General features: G+C 28.5%; 1 protein-coding gene across 1 annotated transcript; it reads right to left on the reverse strand.

Annotated features, from left to right (window-relative positions):
- Window positions 1–3,486: 3,486 nt before the first annotated feature.
- Window positions 3,487–20,138, reverse strand: LOC111632512. The gene is made up of 15 exons (XM_023376946.1): window positions 20,046–20,138; window positions 14,111–14,230; window positions 13,842–14,023; window positions 13,459–13,770; window positions 13,284–13,384; window positions 12,946–13,033; window positions 12,706–12,864; window positions 11,366–11,537; window positions 11,068–11,291; window positions 6,670–6,690; window positions 6,287–6,598; window positions 6,112–6,212; window positions 5,774–5,861; window positions 5,534–5,692; window positions 3,487–3,547 (listed from the first exon to the last, which is right to left on the reverse strand). The coding sequence occupies exons 1-15, from the start codon at window positions 20,083–20,085 to the stop codon at window positions 3,509–3,511; spliced, it is 2,118 nt and encodes a 705-aa protein (XP_023232714.1). The 5' UTR covers window positions 20,086–20,138; the 3' UTR covers window positions 3,487–3,508.
- Between the last annotated feature and the right edge of the window lie 5,956 nt (window positions 20,139–26,094).

Genomic DNA, 26,094 nt, shown 5'->3' on the forward strand with positions numbered 1-26,094 from the left:
CGACATTCCCATCCAGGTGGCAATGGTTCTTGGGGTTGTTGCGGATGAACAGCAGCCATTTCTAACAATCACCGTAAAGTCAATTTATAAAATAAAAATCTCTTTCCTTAATGAAACGCTGACATTAAATCGTCAGAAACGGATTCCTTTTCGGTTAGCCCTTTGCTGTTTTCGAAAATCAGGCGGACGATTCTAGTTCAAGGACGGCCTCTCGTCGTTATGGTAACCGTAAGTTGTCGTTTGCGCGTGCGCGATTGGTCAGATGATTGTTACCACGGAAACGGGAAGATGCAGATGATCCGAATTCCAAATAAGGAAAATTGTTTCTTGCAAATGTATATATTAGTTTTGACACTGATCATATTTGATTACTTCTTTCTTTGTGTATAGAAACCGAGCGCAACAATACACCTCTTGTTTATAATGCCAGACCAGTTGTAAATGATAATGTATCGTTTAAAAAACATTTTAATATTTTATCGGGAGATTATACCAATTTCATTTTACGAATTTATAAGCAAAAACATTTTTTTTAATTTAAAATAGGCCTATAGTTTGTCTGTTTTATTATTTATTGGTATACTGACGTACTGTACAGTAGTTTTAAATCATCCCTTACATTTCAAATGCTAATTTTGAAATAAAAATTCTATTTGAACATTTTTGATAAGAGTTTTATATTTTCTCTTATTAATTTTATTATTATTTATTTATAAGACGAAAGTTTAATTTAATTGTTTATAAAGCTTACGAGACAGCGCTTTAATACAAATTTTAATATATCTGCTATTTTTATCAACACGGTAATTAATTCTTAAAGGAAAAATTAATTAATTAATTAAAATAACGTTAATGTTTAAGAAAAAATATAATTTTCTGTGTGTTACTTTCATTAAAATATCGAAAATTACTTTATTTTGAATTTAAATTTTATTAAAATTGCATTTTTCAGTAATAATATTATTTAAAATAATGTCATGTTTTAATCTTTTAATATTAAATTTATATTATTCCAATATCATTTTTTCCATTAAAAATGAATGAATGAATAAATTTCTGCTAATAAATGGGATTTACTCAAACAATTTATTATTTATTTAATTTATACATTTTACATTACTTTCATTCAAAGAAGAAATACGTTAGTAAGTAACACGATTTTAAAATGTATTACTTTTTAATAAATAAATAACATTTACACCAAAAACTTATCTCGTTTTTTCCTAAGGAAAAAATTATATTTCCTAGTTTATTTTCTCTCTCAAAGTAATTTTAAGTCTTTGAAAAACATGAATAAGATTACCGAGAAAATAACCTTCGTGTCTTATTAAAATCAAGTCTTTTCGCCTAAAATAATGCCTGACACAAAATGTATAATAAGTAAACTTTCATTTTAATTTTGAATAATTCATCTCTATTTTTTACATTTCCATTCACATAACTTACAAAATATTATTAAAGTATTCGAATTAAATATAAAAACTCCTAATTTTTGCATAATTAAATATTGAAATTATTATAAATGCTACTTCTTATGGGTTTCTTGTTATATTTTGCATTAATAGATTTATATATTAAATATAAAATGTTTTATTGTAATAATAATGTTGTGATTTAATTGATTTACTTATTACGTAAAAATGTTCATAATTTAAGAGAAAAAATTATTAATCACATTCACTTTCATTAAAAAGTAGTTTTTTTTATTGAAAATGAATGAATGTTTATCGTATAAAACAGACTTTATCTGTTTTATTTTGCAAATGTAAAACACATTTATGTATTTATAAATTAGACATTACTCCTCTTTTACAAAGTTAATTCATATATCACAAGGAAATTTTTTTTATATAGAAAATTATAAAACTGTGAATAATGTAGCTTATATAAATAATGTTTACACATATGTGATACAATATTTAATAGCTTTTTAATGACTTATTCAATTATAATTAAATAAGTACAGACTTTTATAAATAAAGGTTTTAAATTCTTAAAAATTACAGCTTATTTGAAATAAACTTTACACAGAATAGAGAGAATACATTTATAAATTTTTGCTAATTTAAAATAATTTGAAAGAATATTTAAATTTAACGAAAAATAAAATAAATAAATGTGCATTATAATAATACATTGATTCAAATTGTAACATATCTTTGCATAAATTTTATTTGGAAACCATACCATGTACTAAGCTTATTTAAAGTATATGTATTGTACAATTTAATTATAGACTCTTTGAATATTTTCAATGCAATCCGTTAAATTTTATCTCGATTTTATCTCTTTATCTTTTTTATCAATAGACTTCCAACGTAAAAATAAAAAGATATATGTATATGAAATAAGCACTTTTGGAACTAAATAATCAATTATTCAATAAGTCAGCTGCGAACTTTGCCAGCATATGAATAACATAGATTCCGCCCAACAGGCTAATATTGACTCAGAAAAAAGAATAACAACCTAAATTTTACGCTTTTATGGATAGATACGTTACATATTTATTGGTCAATATTGAATAGAATAAATCATCATATTCATCTTCCTTCTAATTACAATATCTAACGAAATGAATTAAGTAAAATAAATGTTTGTATCACTTTAAGCTGAAAAGTACTTTAACTTTTCTGTGTAAATATTACGAGACATTTTTAAATTTCTACATTATATTTTAATTAAGTTTAAACTTAATTCTTGATTTTTTTCATTATATACGGGACTAACTCTATAATAAATACGGCGATAGATATTAATAAACCGATCAATAAAACAAAAAATGCTCCTTGTAAGTCATACATAGTCAAAATTCTTTCTTCCAGTGTTTCTGGTAAGTATTTTTGCTGCTCTTCGATATATTTCTGAATTTTACGATCGATGATGCCCGTATATCTCAAACGCATTATACTATAAAAAATACATACANATCTTTTTTATCAATAGACTTCCAACGTAAAAATAAAAAGATATATGTATATGAAATAAGCACTTTTGGAACTAAATAATCAATTATTCAATAAGTCAGCTGCGAACTTTGCCAGCATATGAATAACATAGATTCCGCCCAACAGGCTAATATTGACTCAGAAAAAAGAATAACAACCTAAATTTTACGCTTTTATGGATAGATACGTTACATATTTATTGGTCAATATTGAATAGAATAAATCATCATATTCATCTTCCTTCTAATTACAATATCTAACGAAATGAATTAAGTAAAATAAATGTTTGTATCACTTTAAGCTGAAAAGTACTTTAACTTTTCTGTGTAAATATTACGAGACATTTTTAAATTTCTACATTATATTTTAATTAAGTTTAAACTTAATTCTTGATTTTTTTCATTATATACGGGACTAACTCTATAATAAATACGGCGATAGATATTAATAAACCGATCAATAAAACAAAAAATGCTCCTTGTAAGTCATACATAGTCAAAATTCTTTCTTCCAGTGTTTCTGGTAAGTATTTTTGCTGCTCTTCGATATATTTCTGAATTTTACGATCGATGATGCCCGTATATCTCAAACGCATTATACTATAAAAAATACATACATGATATATTTGTAATAAAATACATACATACATATATATAAGATACTTTAAACTAAATAATTAATAAATTATGGTTATAAATTTACTTAATAGCAGTGGCGAATTACTAGCGCACGCGTAGGCTCCGGTCACCGCGAGGGCCCTCAAAAATTACAAAGCAAAAAGATAATATACCTGGTTATAGTTTAAAAAGTGTACATTATAAAGAAAAAACTTATTATTTAAGGATTTCGTTGTCTTTTTAATATAAAAAATACTTTTATATAAAGGATCTTATAAGAAAATTGCGTCTGGGGCCCGAAAGGAACATAATCTGCTACTGCTCAATAGACAAAATCTCCTGTTTCATATATTTATATATAATTTAATATATAAAAGTTATTACAATTTATCATTTATTATATTATGTTAAAAGTAGTTCTATAGTATTAGTAAATAATTTCCTAATTTATAAAATTAAATATTTTAAAATAAAATTATCAATAACTGTAAGCGCGTATGGACAAATTATAATTATCCGATCGACTGGACTTTTATTTCAATTATTTTTAAATTAAGATTAAATTACGTATCGAGTAAACAATAAAAAAGGAGAAATATTAAATGAAAATAATCGTAAGATATTATTATACAGTCTAAATTAGCACGCAAACATAACATTGCGTGAGAGCAAAATGAATGAATACTAACATTCGATCGAAGTCGTTTCTGTACCAGAAACTCCGAGCGAAGGCAATGCCATAGCCAAAGAATTGGAAACTATCTCGAGAAAAAAGGAACATTCCTTTCTCTTCGATGTCCGCTTCTGTAGTTAACTCGCCAGCAATATATGCATAGTTTTCATTTTTGCATTTCTCCAAACCTTCACTGTCGTGGTTTACGAAATTTGATCGTTTAGATTCCATGCTCCTTAAAATTATCTTAAATACTTCCGAAGGGCTCGTCTACAAATATTTAATTCGTGTTAAATGCGTTAAAATTTTCTTCTACAACTAATTATCTCATATACTTGCACGTAATAATACTATATACATTCAACGAAATTCATTTTTAAAGCGTTATAATGAATACTTTTTCAGTAAAAAGTGTTTATTTTAATGCTTTTAAATAAGGTTTTCAATTTAAAAAANTATATTAAATATTTTATATTTGTGTTAATTTTAACAGATTAAAATATAGGTTATGTACTTTTTGTAAAGTGTAGAAAAATTAATTTAGCTATAGTTTTATGCAAAAAACAATTTGTTTCTGAAGTTATTCAGATTTTAATGTTAATCTCTGCTGTTATCAGTTTATCATCATCAAACATTATATATCATACATTAACAATAAACGAGTAAGATTCCTACAACATTTAAATATTTTATTATGAAACTTTTAATGTTTAATAACTAAGACTGACTAGGAGCCACAAAAAATGTAAATACAAAAATAAAAACTAACATAAATGTATATATATCTGAAAATATCTACTAACACTAATTTTTATTCTTAATGCAAAGATATTTTTTATTTTTTGCTTATATAAAATTCTTAATTTTACTTCTTTAAAGTCTTTAATTTCATAATTACCATTTCAGATAATGCAATTCAATTATTATTAAATCTTCTTAATAGCTACATGTAATTTATATAAATTTAAAGACTTATCACACATTCCTTAAAATTTATAGGAAATTACATATAGCTATTAAGAAGATTTAATACAATATAGGATAAAAAGTAAATAATTATAATAAATTATTATTATTAAATGTAAAAACTAATCTATGTAATCAGTTATTTGACACAAAATTCTGATTTTATTAATTTCTCAATTTCAATTTTATAAAGATAAAAATAAAGAATTACATTAAATTTTGATTACCTGAAAGATGAACTAGTTTCTTAAAATATAAATTTGGAATTATTTCTAACATTTTTATATATAGTTTCATTTTACATAAATTCANTAAGGCATATTACTTACATCCCAAGTGAAAGGACGAAAAATAACCCATTTACGACTTGTTTCTTCTGGTGATCGAATCACAAAAGCGATTCGATCGAAGGCGTAGGATTTACTAAAATCCGCCACTTCCACCCTACTAGCAATTACAGACATGCCTCCTAATGCTCCCCGCACTTCCTATCAACAACATAACATCATAAACTTATAATAAGTTACGTGAAACGAATCGAAAACAGCATTTTTATCGTTTAAACAAACCTGTTTCTCTATCATACCAATCATTCCATTCCAAGTTCCGTTGTGTTTAGATCCCCATTTTTTATCGGCCGGTCTAACAATATCGTAACTGGAAAATAAGATTTAAAATATTAATAAAATTAAATACAACACACGTGTTGCATTCGTTTTATTTTTACGAAGAAACGGGGGATTATGAATTTTAAATGACGTTTACAAAATACATTTAAACGTCATTTTGTATTCTTAAATTTCTGTAAATTTTTAAATCCTTTGTCTGTAAGGCATTTCCTAATGTGTATTAAAATAAATAAATTAATTAATTAGCTGGTTAAGAAAATGCTTTTCGGGAAACTCACCTAAAATTCAAACGGCGACTTAAAATATCCAAAAGATAAATATCAATTCCACTTGGTTTAGGGAATTTTATGTTTTTGGGAGGCAAATAAAAAGGAAAATGCTGAAAAACGACTTCATGAAAAACAGCCCATCCAATGCATAATTCAATAGATAAGTTTGGCAAAGCATACTAACCTTCTCTAAAGCAAATTTGAACTTTTTGCCTTTCAAATCCTTAACATATCTAGGCTTTTTGTAAAATATTGACTTTTCGTTGGATGCATTCTTGTTCCAGTCGATAACATTAAACGATAACGGTCCAACGTTTTCTTCGCAGTTCAACGAGTAAATAAGAAAAGTCTCTTTCGTGTTATTAAATACCGTAAAGGCAATATTTATCTCTTTATTTATCAAATTAGAAAAATTCCTGTCCTTCAGAAACCATAAATTTTCCGATTTTATTAACCAGTAAGAATCCGAAGACCACAGCATCGGATGTTTATTTATCTGAAATATTTAGAAATTACGCTTAAAATTCCACAAATAAAATTATTTTTATCGAGGTTAAAAATGTTTACCTTACGTAAAAATGTCTTAAAAGTTCCTAAAAATTTATAGACAAAGAAACATTCTAACTTTTATTAAATAAGTTTCATTTTAATTAATCTGTGCTTTATATTTGCCAAAATGATTACAGACCAAAGCTGAAATACAGATAGAATTAAAACAAATATTGTAGTAGGACCAGTTTATTTTTTATTTTATTTAATAGAAAAATCAACTGTAAGTCTGTAAACAGTTACCAAATTATTTGGTAAATAGTATATAAAAAAATCATCTATTCACTTATCATAATCAGTTAAAATAGCATTTTGGAGTCAGAGTGACAGAAATAATATGATAATGATACTCATATAATGTATTCAAATGACAAATTATCAGTTGTAATTTGTCATATGATAAATTGCTACTGTGAATTTCTTCTATTTAAAAAATATATTTCAAACACATTATTTAAGTAGATATAAATCTCATGCCTACATATTTAAATCATATTCACATTTTATATAGCTTTAGTGAAGATATTTAAAATTATTATTGCAAATGAGCACATAACAAATCTGATTTTAAATATGATTGAAGTTTAGTTTAGTTTATGGCATTTTTAATAAATGTAAATATTATAATTTTGGAATCAGCTTTCTTGTTTCATTAATTTGGAAATGAATTTAGCTACAATGATTGGAAGTTTGCATTATCAGTATCATCTTGTTTAGTTATATTTACAATAATTTTCAAATATTATATCAATCTTTTGAATATATATATTTTTAATAGACACTTCAATAAATTTACACAAGTAAATACGATTAACGGGAAATTATATTTCAATTATTAACTACTCAAAAATTAAATCGGAGATTTTCTAAAACTTAAAAAGTACCGGTACTTCAATTTATCATTATTTTAACGATAAAAACTGTTTCCGGTTGATTTTTACAAAGATAAGAAGAAGAAAATCAGTCAATTAAAAATATTTAATAAAGATTCAATTTTAAATTTTCTTTCATCAATAAAAGATGATTTTTTTTAATTTGATTTATCAAACCATTATGTTGCAAAAAGATTATATTGGTAACTTAATAACAGGATTAAATGGATTGGTGATTGAAGTCATGTCTTGCAAGATTTTAATCTTAGTCATTATAGATCTGTCATTGATGGATACTGATGAAGTTACCATATCTACAGCATTAGTCTACTAATATATTTTTTAAATCAATTACATTAAAAGCTATAGCTTTTTAAAGATTTTTCTCTATTGTTTCTAAAGCTCTATAATTGGTAATATCCATTTGCAACTTTTCATGGTCCTGTAATTAGTTTCCCAGTTCTCCTCTCCATTATAAATGTAAGAAAATTTTCACCAGATGTATTTTACTCAAACCACTATTGAAAAATATAAACACGCTTTAAAAAATATATATCGACATCAGGATAAAAGCGTGTTAATAATGTTATATAGTAAAACCTGTTTAAAAAGGAAAAAAATCCGTTTTTTGGATGGAGCGATTTTCTAACTTTAAAAAATTCTTGGATTTTGTAAGTTAAAAAAACCTGGCAGAGCGGACAAAAACATTGGGTACCGCGCCATTGCGGTTTACACAGGTTTTGCTGCACACACAAATATTGTACGGGGAAGACAAGGGCTAAACATTGTTAAAAAGAAAGTGGAGTATAAAAGTAATGATATTAAGTTAAAGATAATTGCTTTCTTACTATCTTCCTGTGCGAGGATCGAACCGACATTCCCATCCAGGTGGCAATGGTTCTTGGGGTTGTTGCGGATGAACAGCAGCCATTTCTAACAATCACCGTAAAGTCAATTTATAAAATAAAAATCTCTTTCCTTAATGAAACGCTGACATTAAATCGTCAGAAACGGATTCCTTTTCGGTTAGCCCTTTGCTGTTTTCGAAAATCAGGCGGACGATTCTAGTTCAAGGACGGCCTCTCGTCGTTATGGTAACCGTAAGTTGTCGTTTGCGCGTGCGCGATTGGTCAGATGATTGTTACCACGGAAACGGGAAGATGCAGATGATCCGAATTCCAAATAAGGAAAATTGTTTCTTGCAAATGTATATATTAGTTTTGACACTGATCATATTTGATTACTTCTTTCTTTGTGTATAGAAACCGAGCGCAACAATACACCTCTTGTTTATAATGCCAGACCAGTTGTAAATGATAATGTATCGTTTAAAAAACATTTTAATATTTTATCGGGAGATTATACCAATTTCATTTTACGAATTTATAAGCAAAAACATTTTTTTTAATTTAAAATAGGCCTATAGTTTGTCTGTTTTATTATTTATTGGTATACTGACGTACTGTACAGTAGTTTTAAATCATCCCTTACATTTCAAATGCTAATTTTGAAATAAAAATTCTATTTGAACATTTTTGATAAGAGTTTTATATTTTCTCNACCGAAAATTTTCTTAACTCTTTCAAAATTTTATCAGAAACTCTTCAAATTATGTGTAATAAAATAAGATAAGAGGACGCTAATTAGAGAAAATGCAATTAGGAATTAATTATTAAAAATACATTTTTGTTTTTAAATATTTTATTGGAAATACTCGACGGTAATTCAATATATACGCGTTAATAAAAATTGTTTAATTATATTAATACCGAATTTCTTAACTTTTCTTTCAGAGAAGTCACTAAACTAAAGAAAAAACAGCGAAACTACCTAAAAATTCATGGATTTCCGCCCGAGAGAACTCAATCTAAAGTAAAGTGTTAAGTTTTCAAACTCTTAAATGCCACATCTTGAACTTAAAATAATCGAATTTATAAAATAAAAATAATAATAATAAAGTTGGAGTTGTAATAAATGATTTAATTTATAAAGTATTAAAATAGCCGCTAACTCTGTTTTCTTTTCTTTATTTTAGATTACGTTTTATTGATTTAAACCGAAATCGATCTAAGATTCTCTTATATGATTTATAAATTGTTACGTGGTTTGAGAGTTTCGCCGCTCGAAAAATAAGAAAATAAGTAAATATTTGCTTGGTAGAGAAGCACAAAAGCAAAGAATAACTTCTACTTGAATTAATGCCAGTCGACAGTTGATTATTTTATATATCTGAAAAGGTTAAACACACGCGTTACACTTATATTACATTTATTATATTATGTATTTATACGTTATATCAGGGATTCTCAACGGGGTCACGAAATTTTAAAGGGGTTAATGTAACTCCAAGGGTCAAACGGAGGTCGATAGAAAACTCGGATGCTTATCGAGCATTTCAGTTAATTTTCATATAAGAATATTAATAATCACGTGGGAAAAGTATTAAGTGATTTAATAATTTACTCGATACATTAAGCAAAATCTTGGGAAATAATATAAAATCTTATGGGGGTCGATGGAAAAGAATGTTTTCTATACGGGGTCAGTCTGGCGCGTTATAGCTTGGCCAGGCCCGGGCAAACTTAAGTTAGGGGGCCCCGTGTACGGTGTTCTTCTCAGGGAATTTTTGGATAATTCCTCGATATCTTCGTTCATTTTTTTAACTCGACCTCCGCTCCCTGCCGGCGCACTCCGCGCCTGCGCCACGCCGGCAAAGTAGACCCGGCCCAAATTTAAATTTCGATACTCTTTCTACGATAACGAGTTTATAAAAGATTGATTTGGGCACCTCTATTGACGGAGGTTTCGGGCAATTCCCCTTTTTGCCCATAGGATAACACGCTAATGGAGTCAATTCGAGAAAAAGAAATTGGAAATCCCTGCATTATATACATTATTGCGTTATATATGTATTATATTAGACATTTATTACATTTATACATTATATTTGCGCGTTAGTTTAAAAGAAGAATAATATCTTTCAGCTAAAGTTTCTGTTAGATAAAATTCATTTCCCCCATTTAAAAATCAATTATTCTATACTTTTCGCGTGTATTTTATTTTAATTTTTTTCTTTTTTAGCTTTTTTGTTGTCACGCCATTCACCAAATTTTTCTGCTATTTTCTTCGTCGAAAATGCAATTAAAATGTCGCTAAACACGATAAATACGTCATAACTAAATTCTCGAGAATTTTATTTTTTTNAATTTTTAAAAAATTTTATTGAAGTAAAATAGCAAATTAAAAATAAAAAAGTGTAATGAACGTATTAAACAATATAAAAATTTGAAAAACGTCTCAAAAAAGCAATATAAAAATAATAAATTTTCTCTGCAAAGTCATTATTTTCGAGCCAAGAATCGATTAAGGATTAAAAGAGTTTTCCAATTAAGCAATAACACGCTTAAGTATGTAGTAAAATATAATTTACATCCTCATTTGCGTGGTGAAACTTTTTAAATCGTCGATCGGAATTTGAAAAGAAAAAGCTTGACAATTCTAATTCGAAATGTTTTAAAAGTTAAATGAAAACAAAGTAACTAACTCGAAAAATCTCATGACTAGCTGAATCACTAATGGTCCCACAAGAAAACTGCCCAGATTTAAGGACTGATACCAGCTTGGATATTGTATCTACTGGGGTTTCTCTTCCGGGATTTGCCATAAAAGAGACTAGAGTTCCAGAGTATCCAGCTATTAGTGTAATGACAAATATCCACCAAAAAACAATTAGAACCCTTCCGGAATTGCTCGTTGGATCGTAGCAATCTGCAAGAATTTAAACATCAATTAAATGGTAAATATATTAAGTGTTTTATAAACTTATAAATTATTAAATTTACCTTGATATACTACGGATTTGTAAATTAGCAGAATGGCTTTAACTATTTTCAGATTTTTCAATTTCACGTCGTATCTGCTCTTATAAATTTCTGCCGAATGCCAAATGATGTTTTCTATTACGAACAAACAAATTGCCACTACTAAAATTGCTATTGTTACAGCTAACCACACCTAAAAATATATTATTACGTTTTAAATCTAATTACAATTAACGAAAGAAGAAAATAGTCTAATGTAATAACAATGTAATAAATCTTTAATTAAATTTAAATGTTAAATTAGTAGAATTAGAACAAATACAGTGCTTAATTCACTTTTAAACAAAGTAAATTAACGTTTACGTTTAATACAAGAAAAAACTGGATTATTTAGTTTTTAATATTCTAAGCATCTTTATTATTATTTTTTAGTACCATTTTAGATTTAGAACCGTGCCCGCTTTAATTCTGTATTAAATATGGTAAATGATACTCCAGAACGTACATTAAGTTTGCGTAGCTCAGAAAACAGAAACTAATCTTCTGAACAATACAGAGTCATCAATTTATAAGCTAACCATTCCTTGCCCTGACATTAAAGCTAGTGAAAATGAATGGTACTTTACTTCTGCTAAGACGTCCAATCTCTCACTTAATGATATGTACATGAGAAAATGCGAATTGAAAACAGCTGATTCAGTCACTTCACTTAGTGAGCTGTGACATGAATAAAAGATATCGCCTGTTTGAATAGACGTTATGAGTTTGGCATTCTCGAGAGATGCACTAGAGAAAATTCTGATTTGCTATGAGACGAAGATGTGTACACTAGTAAAATAAGCAGATTATATCGTTTCCACAAATGATTTTTATTTCAATAATTTCATATTCTATTTCTGTCACATCCTTTGTGAGTATACTTCAATGAAGTGCTCTACGTCTCGTTCTAGTTCAATGCCCTGATTTGTTCGTTTCAATTCTTTTATCTGCGAACAATTCTCCGAATGAAGCCAATGTACTAAATTAATCAATGAAAAATTGAATATACATTTATTTATTTGTACAAATAGTAAGCTAGACTGGGTATTTATTCCCTCGAGATAGCAATGGCGCGTTATCCTATGGGCAAAAAGGACAATTGCCTGAGACCCCAAATCAATCTTTTGTAAGAAAATATTTCCTCAAAAAAATTTCCAGAAGAAAAATGTATAAAGTCAATACTATACTGTACACGGGACCCCCGAATTCAAATTTGCCCGGGCCCCGTAAAGCTATAACGCGCCACTGCAAGATAGTCGTATCATGGCAAATATAAAAGTTACACGAAATATGTTTACGGCGTGTTAAGGCATATTACTTACATCCCAAGTGAAAGGACGAAAAATAACCCATTTACGACTTGTTTCTTCTGGTGATCGAATCACAAAAGCGATTCGATCGAAGGCGTAGGATTTACTAAAATCCGCCACTTCCACCCTACTAGCAATTACAGACATGCCTCCTAATGCTCCCCGCACTTCCTATCAACAACATAACATCATAAACTTATAATAAGTTACGTGAAACGAATCGAAAACAGCATTTTTATCGTTTAAACAAACCTGTTTCTCTATCATACCAATCATTCCATTCCAAGTTCCGTTGTGTTTAGATCCCCATTTTTTATCGGCCGGTCTAACAATATCGTAACTGGAAAATAAGATTTAAAATATTAATAAAATTAAATACAACACACGTGTTGCATTCGTTTTATTTTTACGAAGAAACGGGGGATTATGAATTTTAAATGACGTTTACAAAATACATTTAAACGTCATTTTGTATTCTTAAATTTCTGTAAATTTTTAAATCCTTTGTCTGTAAGGCATTTCCTAATGTGTATTAAAATAAATAAATAAATTAATTAGCTGGTTAAGAAAATGCTTTTCGGGAAACTCACCTAAAATTCAAACGGCGACTTAAAATATCCAAAAGATAAATATCAATTCCACTTGGTTTAGGGAATTTTATGTTTTTGGGAGGCAAATAAAAAGGAAAATGCTGAAAAACGACTTCATGAAAAACAGCCCATCCAATGCATAATTCAATAGATAAGTTTGGCAAAGCATACTAACCTTCTCTAAAGCAAATTTGAACTTTTTGCCTTTCAAATCCTTAACATATCTAGGCTTTTTGTAAAATATTGACTTTTCGTTGGATGCATTCTTGTTCCAGTCGATAACATTAAACGATAACGGTCCAACGTTTTCTTCGCAGTTCAACGAGTAAATAAGAAAAGTCTCTTTCGTGTTATTAAATACCGTAAAGGCAATATTTATCTCTTTATTTATCAAATTAGAAAAATTCCTGTCCTTCAGAAACCATAAATTTTCCGATTTTATTAACCAGTAAGAATCCGAAGACCACAGCATCGGATGTTTATTTATCTGAAATATTTAGAAATTACGCTTAAAATTCCACAAATAAAATTATTTTTATCGAGGTTAAAAATGTTTACCTTACGTAAAAATGTCTTAAAAGTTCCTAAATTAACGTCGACCACAGCTTTAATGCTTTTTTCTTCTTCGTATAAAAAGTCGAGAGACGTTGGCACCTGTACTAATCCCTCTCTCGCCACAGATATCACAACTGAGGATTTATGGCTGTCGTGAAGCTGGACGATGATTTCTTCCTTAATATCTGTAATATTGATTTTAGAAATATTTTTTAAACCTTAAAGCGAGTTTAAAGTTTTTCCAATTTAATATAAATTTTCTGCAAATATACCTGTGCGGTTTTCCACTAGAAATATTACGAATTTCCACTTTAAGTGATGAAAGATAGAAGAAAGAAAGTTGTTCCAGCTATTTTTCTCGTTTATAATTGCGATGGAAGGACTTAAAATGACTGAAATGGGAAAAATAACTGTGCAAATCTTAATTTTTAACTGAAATATGACCTATAATGTATATTAAATCTATAAATATTTACAAAATTCGTATTTTAGAAGCAGCGGCGCGTTATAGCTCCACGCTGCCCAGGCAAATTTGAATTAGGGGGCCCGTGTTTTTTTCGAGGGAATATTTTAGGGAAATATTTTTTTGTAAAAGATTGGTTTGGGCCCCTGTTGATGATGGTTCCAGGCAATTGCCCTTTTTTGCCCGTAGGATAACGCGCCACTGTTTAGAAGCAAGTTTACTATAAGCGAAGTTGTATCGAGTGATTATATTAAATAACCATATCATTGATGTCTAAAATAGAATAAGTAAGATGATAAATCGTATGATAAAATTAAAATTCGGCTGTTATTTCCTGCTATTGCATTTTTCATTTTGCAGTAAATATTCTGCGTTACTACTCAATTCAAAAACATTCGACACGCAACTAAATATTTTTGTGTCATATACAACTATTTATTATACAATTTTTATTTAATACTTTCCTTAAAGTAGTAATTTTACGTTGACATATTTTTATTTCGTCTTGTGTTATTTATATCTTGTTACGTATTGCGTTAGAAGAAACCATATTTTTTCATTCTCCAAAGAAATAAAATGTGCCGCAAAATATAATAAAACATTTTCGGAGTATATCATAAATAAAATTACGAGGAATAATATTAAAAATGGTTGCTCTGTTATTTTCAAAATTATAGGCCTAAACGTATCCGTCTGCCACGGACAAAAAATTCCGCATCTTCTATTCTCTCGGGCCTTAAGAGCATCTTGATGCCATCAGCGTCCACTTTCATGAATTATGAAAAGAAAACTCGTACATTAATTATTATAGTCAGCGTATAATCTAAATAAAGAAAATATTATACAGTTATATTTAATATAAAGGCAATCCTGTACCATATTTAATATTTAAAAAAAAAGATACATATTTACCAGAGAAGTACTTCCGTTCCATTGTATAATCTTTCGAGATATATTATGAAGAATACTTTAAAATATTTTCTCTTTTGTATACAAATAAAATCCCAATTTTCTGTTAACAGTTACTATTTACATTAAATTAATTAGCATTAAATGCAATTTGTTACAATTCGATTAAAAATACAAAGTATTTGATGTTCTACACAGAAAATAGCGTATTTACTGTTGCAATAAATAAATAGATTCTTTATTAGAATATTTTCTAAATCTGTGGCTTAGTGTAAGAAGTGGCAAAGTCAAATCTTGCCTACACGAATTCTAGAACTGAGTCTGAAATCGTAAGTAGGAGGGGACATAACGATCTCTAACAATGCTTATGTCAATATTTAAAAATATTTTCATGAAAATTGTGCCATACATCGATTGACATTAGCACTTTATCCACCAAATCGCGGATATATATTATTCTTTTAATTATACATACAGTTAATGTTTTAATTAATAACCACACAGATGCGTGTGGGGTGTATATTTACGATATTTTATTAATATTTATTTGCGTGGATCTATTGTATAATTAATGTAATACAATATATTGGTAATGTATTATGTTATGCAAACTAAATATTGTATTTATATTTCATGTACATTATGAAATAATTTCGATATTTTCATTATAATAGAAAGTTTCATGAATATTAAATATTACATAGAATGTTGTTAATAATATACACCTAAACCCTACGTAATTGACTATAGAATTTTAGTTATAAATTCTTTATCCTTTTATATAAAATCTTGAATATTATATAATTTATTTATATATAAAGATCTCATTAAAGGCTCATTCAGAATTTGTATAAATAATTAAATAATATAATTTCTATATCTAAAATGAGATTTTTCTCGATGGAAAGTTGAGTTCCTTATCGATAGTTTGCTAAAGACATTAAGAACTTTTTGTGTAATTTATTGGAAAAATCCTGCAGATTTAATAGATAAGTACTTTGCTGCAATGCATTTAATATATAAGTAGATATTAAGGAATAAATGGAATCTTATCTACTCATAGAAGTATTATACGCGTGGTTTTTATTTACTAAAAGTTCTGTCAAATTGACTTAACTTTGTTAAAAGTCCAATTTTATCATCTCAAAAATCTAATTCAAAGAGCTTTTTAAATCTACTAATGATTTTAACTTGGACAGATAATCAAGTGAGATTTTTCTTTTGATAAAAAATCACAAGTTTCTTAGGCAAAATATAAAATTAGAAACTTTATTATCGAACGTTCTCATTATATCAGTACGATGACATTCTTCAAATTCTTCAAATTTTATCTAGAATTTATCAAATAAAATTCTATAAACGTCTCTATGTAGAATGTGTTATACGTGCGTGTACAGTTGTACAGTTATAAATTTAACACATAGGAATTTAGAACTGCCGATATTTTATTTTTCTGGCTAAATCTATAATTAAAAATTTGGTTAAGATCCATTCGACTAGAAGAATATTATCGGGAACTTCTAAGGCTACTTTAATAGTAAAGATGCGTTGATGTTTCCTTATTTGATGAATTTATTCGCCAATAAAATAACACTGTCTATAAAAAAATGTATTATTTTAAATGTGTAATGTCTAATTTCAGTGCCATTTAAACTTTTAATAAGTAAATTTCTTAAGTATATTTATTTATATTTCAGTAAAATATAAATTACTTTTAAATTTAAATTTTTATAAAATTAACATTAATAAATGTAAGAAAGTTTGTAAATTACGAAGATTGAATTTAAATATGAATTTTAAAATATATAATATAATAATTTTATGTATTATTAATATGTAATTCATTTACATAATAATGGTATGTAAATACCTTACTTGTCTGCATCTTTCATTTTATTCAGTCGAATTCAAATGAAGTAAAATCTTATATTTTGAATTTTACTTTTAAGGAATTATTTTTGGATTAACTTCTTAAAAAGTCGATAAATAAGTCAACGACGAAGTAATTAATTAAACAGCCAATTAAATTAAATTAATGGAAGGTTAATTAAGGTTACTCTCTGAGCTAATTAACCCGATAATGAATGATTAATAAACATCAAAATATAATAAGGAATAATGTAAATAAACACGTAATTTCTTAAAAGATTAAATTAAATCTGAATTATTTTCCGATAAAACTATATTAAGACGTAATTTTATTCACGAAGTGAATATAATAAATGAATTATAATTCTCATTTAATTATTAAAATTATTTAGTAATTATATTATTGAAAATTTGACAGTTATTAATTAATTTCATTTAGGTTTAGAACATTTTACTAGGAGAAATTTTCTGTAATTATTTTACCAAATTTTAGAGTAATCAACATCTTACAGCCTGATATTTTCCTTTCTATAAGCTTTACTGTAAAATATATATATAATTCAGTAAGACAATTCCTAATTTTTATAATTAATTAATTCTGTATTAATATAAAAATATAATCCGTTAAAATTTTTTTTTAAAAACCGCTTTGCAAGATTAGCTCCTTCGGATGTTTCCCTGTCGAGTGTTTGTATTTGACAGAGAAGCGGACATTAAGGGGAAACGAGCTACTCGTATTATAAACCGTAATATATTATTTCTACATTTTAAATATATTGAAACTGGCGAAGGAAATTTATTTTGAAAAAGTCTCGGCCTTTCAGAAAACCACTGCATAAATTTTAATACATTATTATTATACAGTTTAGCTCGGGGTAAAGATTTCTCTCGTCTGGTCGTAACATTTATTTCTCTGTCAAGTTTATACTTCGGACGAAGACAATTAAAAATATGTAATGTTGCATCTTTATAGGTTCATAAATCGGTTTAAGTGTTTTCGAAAATGCTTCTTAATGTTTTTTGAATGCCAAGACGAAACTTTTCTATTGATTTTTTTCATAAACTTTAAAATTAGAAATTATAACACATCAGTTTTCTTAAGGTAAAGTTTCTGTTGATTAAAATTTAGTAAAATCTTACAAAAATCTTAAAGTAAAACTCTTTAAATATGTTTAAAAAATAAATAATAATACTGTTTAAATTTCTAAACAGAATGTAAACGCATTATTCTCAGAGAGCCACTCGCTCCCCGCATCTCAAAAGTATTTGTTACAAATTATTCATTCCATTGCATTTTTTATACAAAAAATCTTCCATTTTTTGTCAAAATTTATTATTTAAAATATATAATAAATTTTCTAACGATTTTTTAGGTTTTTGTCGTGTCAAAAAGATAAATGGCCGCGGTTTATCTCGATATTCGAAAGGTCTGAATGTAGCGTATTTGAAAATTCGAATCTATTTGATATTTAATATAAATACAAGTTTTTATGAATAGAAGAATGTATTTATTTTAATTTTGTTAATGTCTACATTGTTTCGCCAGTGACCGCATTACATTTATTAAAAAGAATCTTTAATCGACGTTCTCGATCATTTATATTCAACATTTATTATTGTTCTGTGTTATAATGGATTTTTGATGGCTGATGCGAGTCGACATAAATTTGGAAAGAAAGTAAAGATTGAGAAGTAATATTATAGAAAATGACAGGGTCGACACTCGCGGTTTGATCGAATGGAGGCGCGAGGATTCGTGCTTGACGTTTCTCCTATGATCCGAAACAGCACTAATCTATCACAAAAGAATGCCGGCGATTTTGTCGTCATTAACGTGATTTTTTATTTTATTTTTTTCATTCTTAATTCTTTACGGAATAAATTAAACAGTTATATATAATTACAACAGTTAAATGTATCTACGTAAACTGTTTAATGTTTCATTTCTATCCTACGTTTCTATTATTTTGTCTCGAGCTGTTTACATCACTTCGATGGAGAAGTTTCTTCGAAAATGTTAAAGTTACCGATCGATTTTTCGTAACTTTAAAAATATTTTCGTTGGAAATGACCGTTTTAACTTTAAATTTATCACTGTCAACCTTTACGTTTCTTCAAAATGAAAAATTTATAATAAAAAATGGACGAAAAACTAAATGATTTTTATTACTAAGCGAATTTAAAATCATATCTTTTTATATTTTCAATCACGTTTGACAGTTTTTGAAAGGATAATTGACACTGGTAACGTCACTGTATATGACATACGTCACTGTATAGTACATATACACGTTTGACAATACTACATAATTTACTGTTAACTCAATGACTATAGAATATTATCATCGTTATATATTATATTCACGCAATATAAATAATATCAAGGAGAAATTATTTACTGCGACATCGTCACAATACCGGACTGCAATTTTTAATCATATTTTTTTAAATTTATTTAATTTAAAATATATATTCTCCGCCTGAAATTTGTAGTCGCTTGCCCCTGTACATCATACTTTTCCCGTTAACAAAAGAATTATGCCGGTCATTTACCTAACTCCTTTCGGGGGAAAATTTTTGAATTGAAATAACGTCGTTTCCGATTTACATCGGAAGTTCGTATATAGTTAATCGGGCCTCCCGCCCTACGGTTTCCGTGTCCGGCCTCGGCTTTCATCTATCTAACTCTGTTCTCGAGATTAAGAACAGACATCAGACAGACGGACGACAGTGGAAATTTATAGGGCTACAATTTTGCAGCAAAATAATATTTCTAATTTTTTCCTTCCTTGCTCAATTAACCGAATGCCATCTATAGTAAAGTACTAATTAAATTACAAAATTAAAATTATTATCTAATTATTTTTATGTATTTTTTAAAAAATCTAAATTTATATTATTTAAAAATTTTAATGAAAATGTAATATTTTGCTTATAAAATAATATTAAATAATATGAAAGCTTACGTATTGAAAAGAGAGTAGTGGCCGAGGTAACAGCTATCATCTTTAATGGTAGACTAGCAAATATAATATAAAGACAGTCCTTCAAGTTGTAAACAGCGATGCACCAGATATTGATTCGAATATAAAATAGCTTTTGGTGCCCGACTTTGTTATTTTTAACGGCAGATCTGCGCTACTTTTTATTATGTAAACAGAACACATGCTTCGGTGGACCTTTATCAATTGATATTTTCATGTTTAAATAATTAAATTTTTATAATTATTATATTAATTAGGTAATTTACTATCTAAACTCGTTAATATTAGCGCAGTTTATTTAAGTATCGAGTTTAAATGTTTTAACTATTTTAATTATTAATCCATTTGATAATAAATCCTGTAATCGATACGGCATTAGCAAAATTTCATCATTTTATGTTTTATTTACGTAATAATAAACAAACAATAAATATTATTTTTGTAAAATGATAATACAATATATATAATCATATATCAAGCAATTTTCCTATATAATTATGTAGAAAACACGCTTCTCATAGAATTTTAAAATTAAAGTATTGATCGTTTGATTCTATAATTTCATTATATAGCCTAATAATAATAAATATAATTTATGATCCTATAATAAAATTATAGAACCGAAAATTTTCTTAACTCTTTCAAAATTTTATCAGAAACTCTTCAAATTATGTGTAATAAAATAAGATAAGAGGACGCTAATTAGAGAAAATGCAATTAGGAATTAATTATTAAAAATACATTTTTGTTTTTAAATATTTTATTGGAAATACTCGACGGTAATTCAATATATACGCGTTAATAAAAATTGTTTAATTATATTAATACCGAATTTCTTAACTTTTCTTTCAGAGAAGTCACTAAACTAAAGAAAAAACAGCGAAACTACCTAAAAATTCATGGATTTCCGCCCGAGAGAACTCAATCTAAAGTAAAGTGTTAAGTTTTCAAACTCTTAAATGCCACATCTTGAACTTAAAATAATCGAATTTATAAAATAAAAATAATAATAATAAAGTTGGAGTTGTAATAAATGATTTAATTTATAAAGTATTAAAATAGCCGCTAACTCTGTTTTCTTTTCTTTATTTTAGATTACGTTTTATTGATTTAAACCGAAATCGATCTAAGATTCTCTTATATGATTTATAAATTGTTACGTGGTTTGAGAGTTTCGCCGCTCGAAAAATAAGAAAATAAGTAAATATTTGCTTGGTAGAGAAGCACAAAAGCAAAGAATAACTTCTACTTGAATTAATGCCAGTCGACAGTTGATTATTTTATATATCTGAAAAGGTTAAACACACGCGTTACACTTATATTACATTTATTATATTATGTATTTATACGTTATATCAGGGATTCTCAACGGGGTCACGAAATTTTAAAGGGGTTAATGTAACTCCAAGGGTCAAACGGAGGTCGATAGAAAACTCGGATGCTTATCGAGCATTTCAGTTAATTTTCATATAAGAATATTAATAATCACGTGGGAAAAGTATTAAGTGATTTAATAATTTACTCGATACATTAAGCAAAATCTTGGGAAATAATATAAAATCTTATGGGGGTCGATGGAAAAGAATGTTTTCTATACGGGGTCAGTCTGGCGCGTTATAGCTTGGCCAGGCCCGGGCAAACTTATGTTAGGGGGCCCCGTGTACGGTGTTCTTCTCAGGGAATTTTTGGATAATTCCTCGATATCTTCGTTCATTTTTTTAACTCGACCTCCGCTCCCTGCCGGCGCACTCCGCGCCTGCGCCACGCCGGCAAAGTAGACCCGGCCCAAATTTAAATTTCGATACTCTTTCTACGATAACGAGTTTATAAAAGATTGATTTGGGCACCTCTATTGACGGAGGTTTCGGGCAATTCCCCTTTTTGCCCATAGGATAACACGCTAATGGAGTCAATTCGAGAAAAAGAAATTGGAAATCCCTGCATTATATACATTATTGCGTTATATATGTATTATATTAGACATTTATTACATTTATACATTATATTTGCGCGTTAGTTTAAAAGAAGAATAATATCTTTCAGCTAAAGTTTCTGTTAGATAAAATTCATTTCCCCCATTTAAAAATCAATTATTCTATACTTTTCGCGTGTATTTTATTTTAATTTTTTTCTTTTTTAGCTTTTTTGTTGTCACGCCATTCACCAAATTTTTCTGCTATTTTCTTCGTCGAAAATGCAATTAAAATGTCGCTAAACACGATAAATACGTCATAACTAAATTCTCGAGAATTTTATTTTTTTGTAAATATTTTATCTGATAATAAGAATTATTTTCGTTTTTATAAATTAGAAAATTCTCCAAATCGGAATTTAATTAAGTAAAGTAATAATTTCGAAAAAAGGAAGAAAAATTCCGTAAAAACTAATTAAATTAATTCGTAAAGCGTAAATCGTATAAATGCTTAAAATGCGAATGTCGAAAGGAAAGAAAATAAATAAAACAAATTCAATTAAAAAAAAGAGAAAAATTGATGAAGAAAAATAATTCTTAGAGTGATAATTGGATAAAAATAAACATCTTTTTGCCATAAAAACGGATATTTTGAAAAATGAAAATAAAATTTACAACGTTTATCGTTACAGGCGTTTGTTAAAAGATTTCTAAATTTATTCCTTCCTTTTTAAATATCAAAAAATGTATTTTATAAATTATAAAAACGAAACCGCGTAAACCTTAACTGGGTTTTTGTTTAATTATTTTATACAATAATCAGACAGTTAAAATTATTATATTACGCGCAATATATAATATAATCTAAAACTGTTTCTTAACCCGAGACGTACGAGCCTCGGGGCATCTTCACTCGTTTACGTACATTTAACTAGTAACAAAAATAAAGTTACGAAGTTTACAACCGAACATTTCTATATAAAAAAAATTGTACTGTATTACAGTCTTAAAACTATTAATTAATCTTCTACTTATTCGAATTTGGCGGCAGAAGAATTTTGGAGGATTTCTGGATGGTATTTCTAATTATTTAAGCCGTAACTGAATTCAATACTAAAATACGAGCGAAAAAGTGGAACGCCCTAACCTTAAATTACGAGAAAATGAATTTTTCATAAGGTTACAGGAGCGCGCTTTAAATTTTTTTTTAAAACTCTGGTCTAAAGAAATCAATCGAGCGTAGTAAAAGACAAATTGTTTGGCAAGTACTGTAGGTATGTGGCTATCCAAAAATCAAATACCGTCCAACCTTCCGACGACGACTCTAAACGGTGGATATTTGATTATTATTTGAACAAAAATGCGCCCGAAATAACCTCGAAACAACGTCCGTTTTTTACGTTCCCGTCGGTAGCCGTTGTTGGCGGGTTTGACCGGAACACATAGACTATAGACCACCTATCGCGCGTGAAAAAATAAAACACACTACGACGTATCTTTCGATATTTGGCGCTTTCGTCGTATTTAATGATAAAACTTGTATTTCTTTCTTTAACGTTCATTAACTAATTTAATTCGTTTAAAATAAAAACAAATTTTATATTCGTCGTAAAATAAAACTAAAATATAAAATTTTCTTTAAAAGCCAGGCGATTTCAGTAATTATAATTGCGAAAATATAAAAGTTGGAAATAGTATTACTCCGAAATCAAAGTTTTGAATTTATTTTTAACTCCACCTGGTAGTAGTTTATTAAATAAATTGTATTTTCTTGTAATGGAGGGTTTCCAATAACTTTTTATTTTTCTGACCTACGGATTGTTTCCGGGATCGTATATCAAAAGAACAACCGGGTGATAAAAAGAGCGAGTGTCGATAGAGCAAAGATAAAAGATAATGGCGATAAAAGGGCAGCGCAATGTTATTAAGGAGCAGAGAAAAAAGAAAAGAAATACGATAAAAAGTCTAGGGGAAAAAGCAAAAGACTCTTTGCCTAGAAAATAATCCGTTCGAAAATAAATACGGTCGAACTGACGAAATGGCCACCCCTAAACGATTTTTCCATAAACGCCTCTTCTCGCATAAAAATGCGTACAACGGCCCGGCCACTAAAATCTTAGTCTTAAGCTGCGAACGATGGCCGCCTCCTTCAAAATAACAATTGGCCGTATGAAATTAGTCGTTGTTCATAAGATTAGGCTACGGGCTTTTATATGATTTTATTAACCGCGTAAAAGTTGGCTGTAAATGCAAAAATAAATATGTTTTTCTTAAGAAACATTAAGGAACGACTACGTTCTAGATGCTTTTTAAGAAGAATTTGAAGAATTTTTTAAATTGCTGCGGAAGAGATCGTCACTCCCGTTTTTAATTACATATTTTAATTCGTAGCTCGTAATAACGAATCGATGTACAATACAGTACGGTGTGTATATTTTTAGGAGTTCTTTGCGCGTCAGAGAAGGGACTTTTGTACAAATTTATTTTATTTTTTGTGTTTTTTCTACTTTGTTAAAAGTAATAAATTAAGTTTTCCTTCGATTTATAAGACTCCCAACAATGGCCCTTTTCCACGTTTCTAAGTGGCAGTCGTTCGGAGGTGTGTTCGATTGTATCAAAAGTTTTACCGAAACATTTACGTATGGCTGACTAATTTGTTAAATTTTTATCTCGTGTTTTTAAATTTATCATAATTCATTGTTCAATAAAATGTGAAATCTTTAAAATGTTTGAATTTAAAAAATATATATGTTATATATTCATACTTAACAGGAGGTTAAGTGACCATTAGGAAGTCGATAATTTTCAATTATACTACAGTATAAAAAACTTAAAATTTGATTGAATTATGACAAAATCTCCATAAAAAAGTATATTTAAGTTTAAACACTATGATACTTGCCGAAAGTTTAAATTATGTGGCACAATCTGTTAGGAGATGTTATTAAACTTTAGTGTTGGAGGAGTAACCAGAGCTCTTTTATTTTTTAGTATTTTATCGAAAGATGGGTTACAACTTTTTATATAGACAGTACGACTAAAGAGGGGCAAGGGTTTGCCCCGTGTTTAGATTTTTCCCTAATTGTTCGTTAATTGCTAAAATTGGCTAATTCTTTGCAAACTCTTGAAAATGTACGGTTATCGGTAATACACGTGTATGAAAGTATCGATTAGATCGGAAATTGAAAAATGGGTGAAAATTGACTTCTTTATGTGGACAGAAAAAGTAAGCTTTTTGAATAACCGTACAGTACAGTTTTTCAGTTCCAGTAAACGAAGGAGCATCTTACAGATAACGGCATACAAATGTTGATTTGACTGACATTAAAGTACTGTATTGTATTTATATGCCTAGAGTACAAGATGATCCGAAAGCAACAAAAAATTTTAAAATTCAATATTAAGTATTTACGATAGCATTATTTAATAATGCTGCTATCGCAGAAATAAACGGATTGAAGGAAAATTTTTGTTTGTAACCAGCAAGTTTTAAAACCAAATTAGTTACATTTCTGACTGCCAAATAGCTCCCGAGTTGATTGCTCGGTTCGTATAACGCTGTAACACCAAAGAAACGATTACAAATTTTCAGTGTGGTGTCCATCATTCGCGAGCACTGCTGTGGACGAAGCACCTGTACAACACTATGACCAGCAATAACAAGCATTTCGGTTGGTATTGCCGAAACACGATGGCGGATAGCGTCGAAGGATAGAGTCCTTTAATGCGACCGACCAAGCTGGCCGTACTCTATACACCTCCGACTTCGAGCAACTCCATAACCAAAAGTCTGAAGGTGTGAGGTCCGCAGACATTGCGGGTGGTTCGTGCGAAAAACAGCGACTTACGACACGACTTTTTCCAAAAGTTTACCTTAGGAATTGCGTGGCCATAGAAGCAATGCGCGGAGGTGATCGTCCGAGGACAGTGCTCGTAAATGACGGAAAACACATTGTAAATCTGCAATAATTTCTTTCGTGTTACAGCCCGCGCATTCTTTTATTCGGCAGTGCGCCCAGCAGTCGCTGCCGGAAATGACGTTTTTGCTGCCGACGGTCGAAAACACTTTTGCCGGAGAAAGAGCTATCTCAAAATGGCTGACATAAACAATGATTTTCT

The sequence above is a fragment of the Centruroides sculpturatus genome, unplaced genomic scaffold, assembly GCF_000671375.1.
Source record: "Centruroides sculpturatus isolate CEXI.00-Female unplaced genomic scaffold, Cexi_2.0 scaffold612, whole genome shotgun sequence".
In the NCBI taxonomy this organism is placed as follows: domain Eukaryota; kingdom Metazoa; phylum Arthropoda; class Arachnida; order Scorpiones; family Buthidae; genus Centruroides; species Centruroides sculpturatus.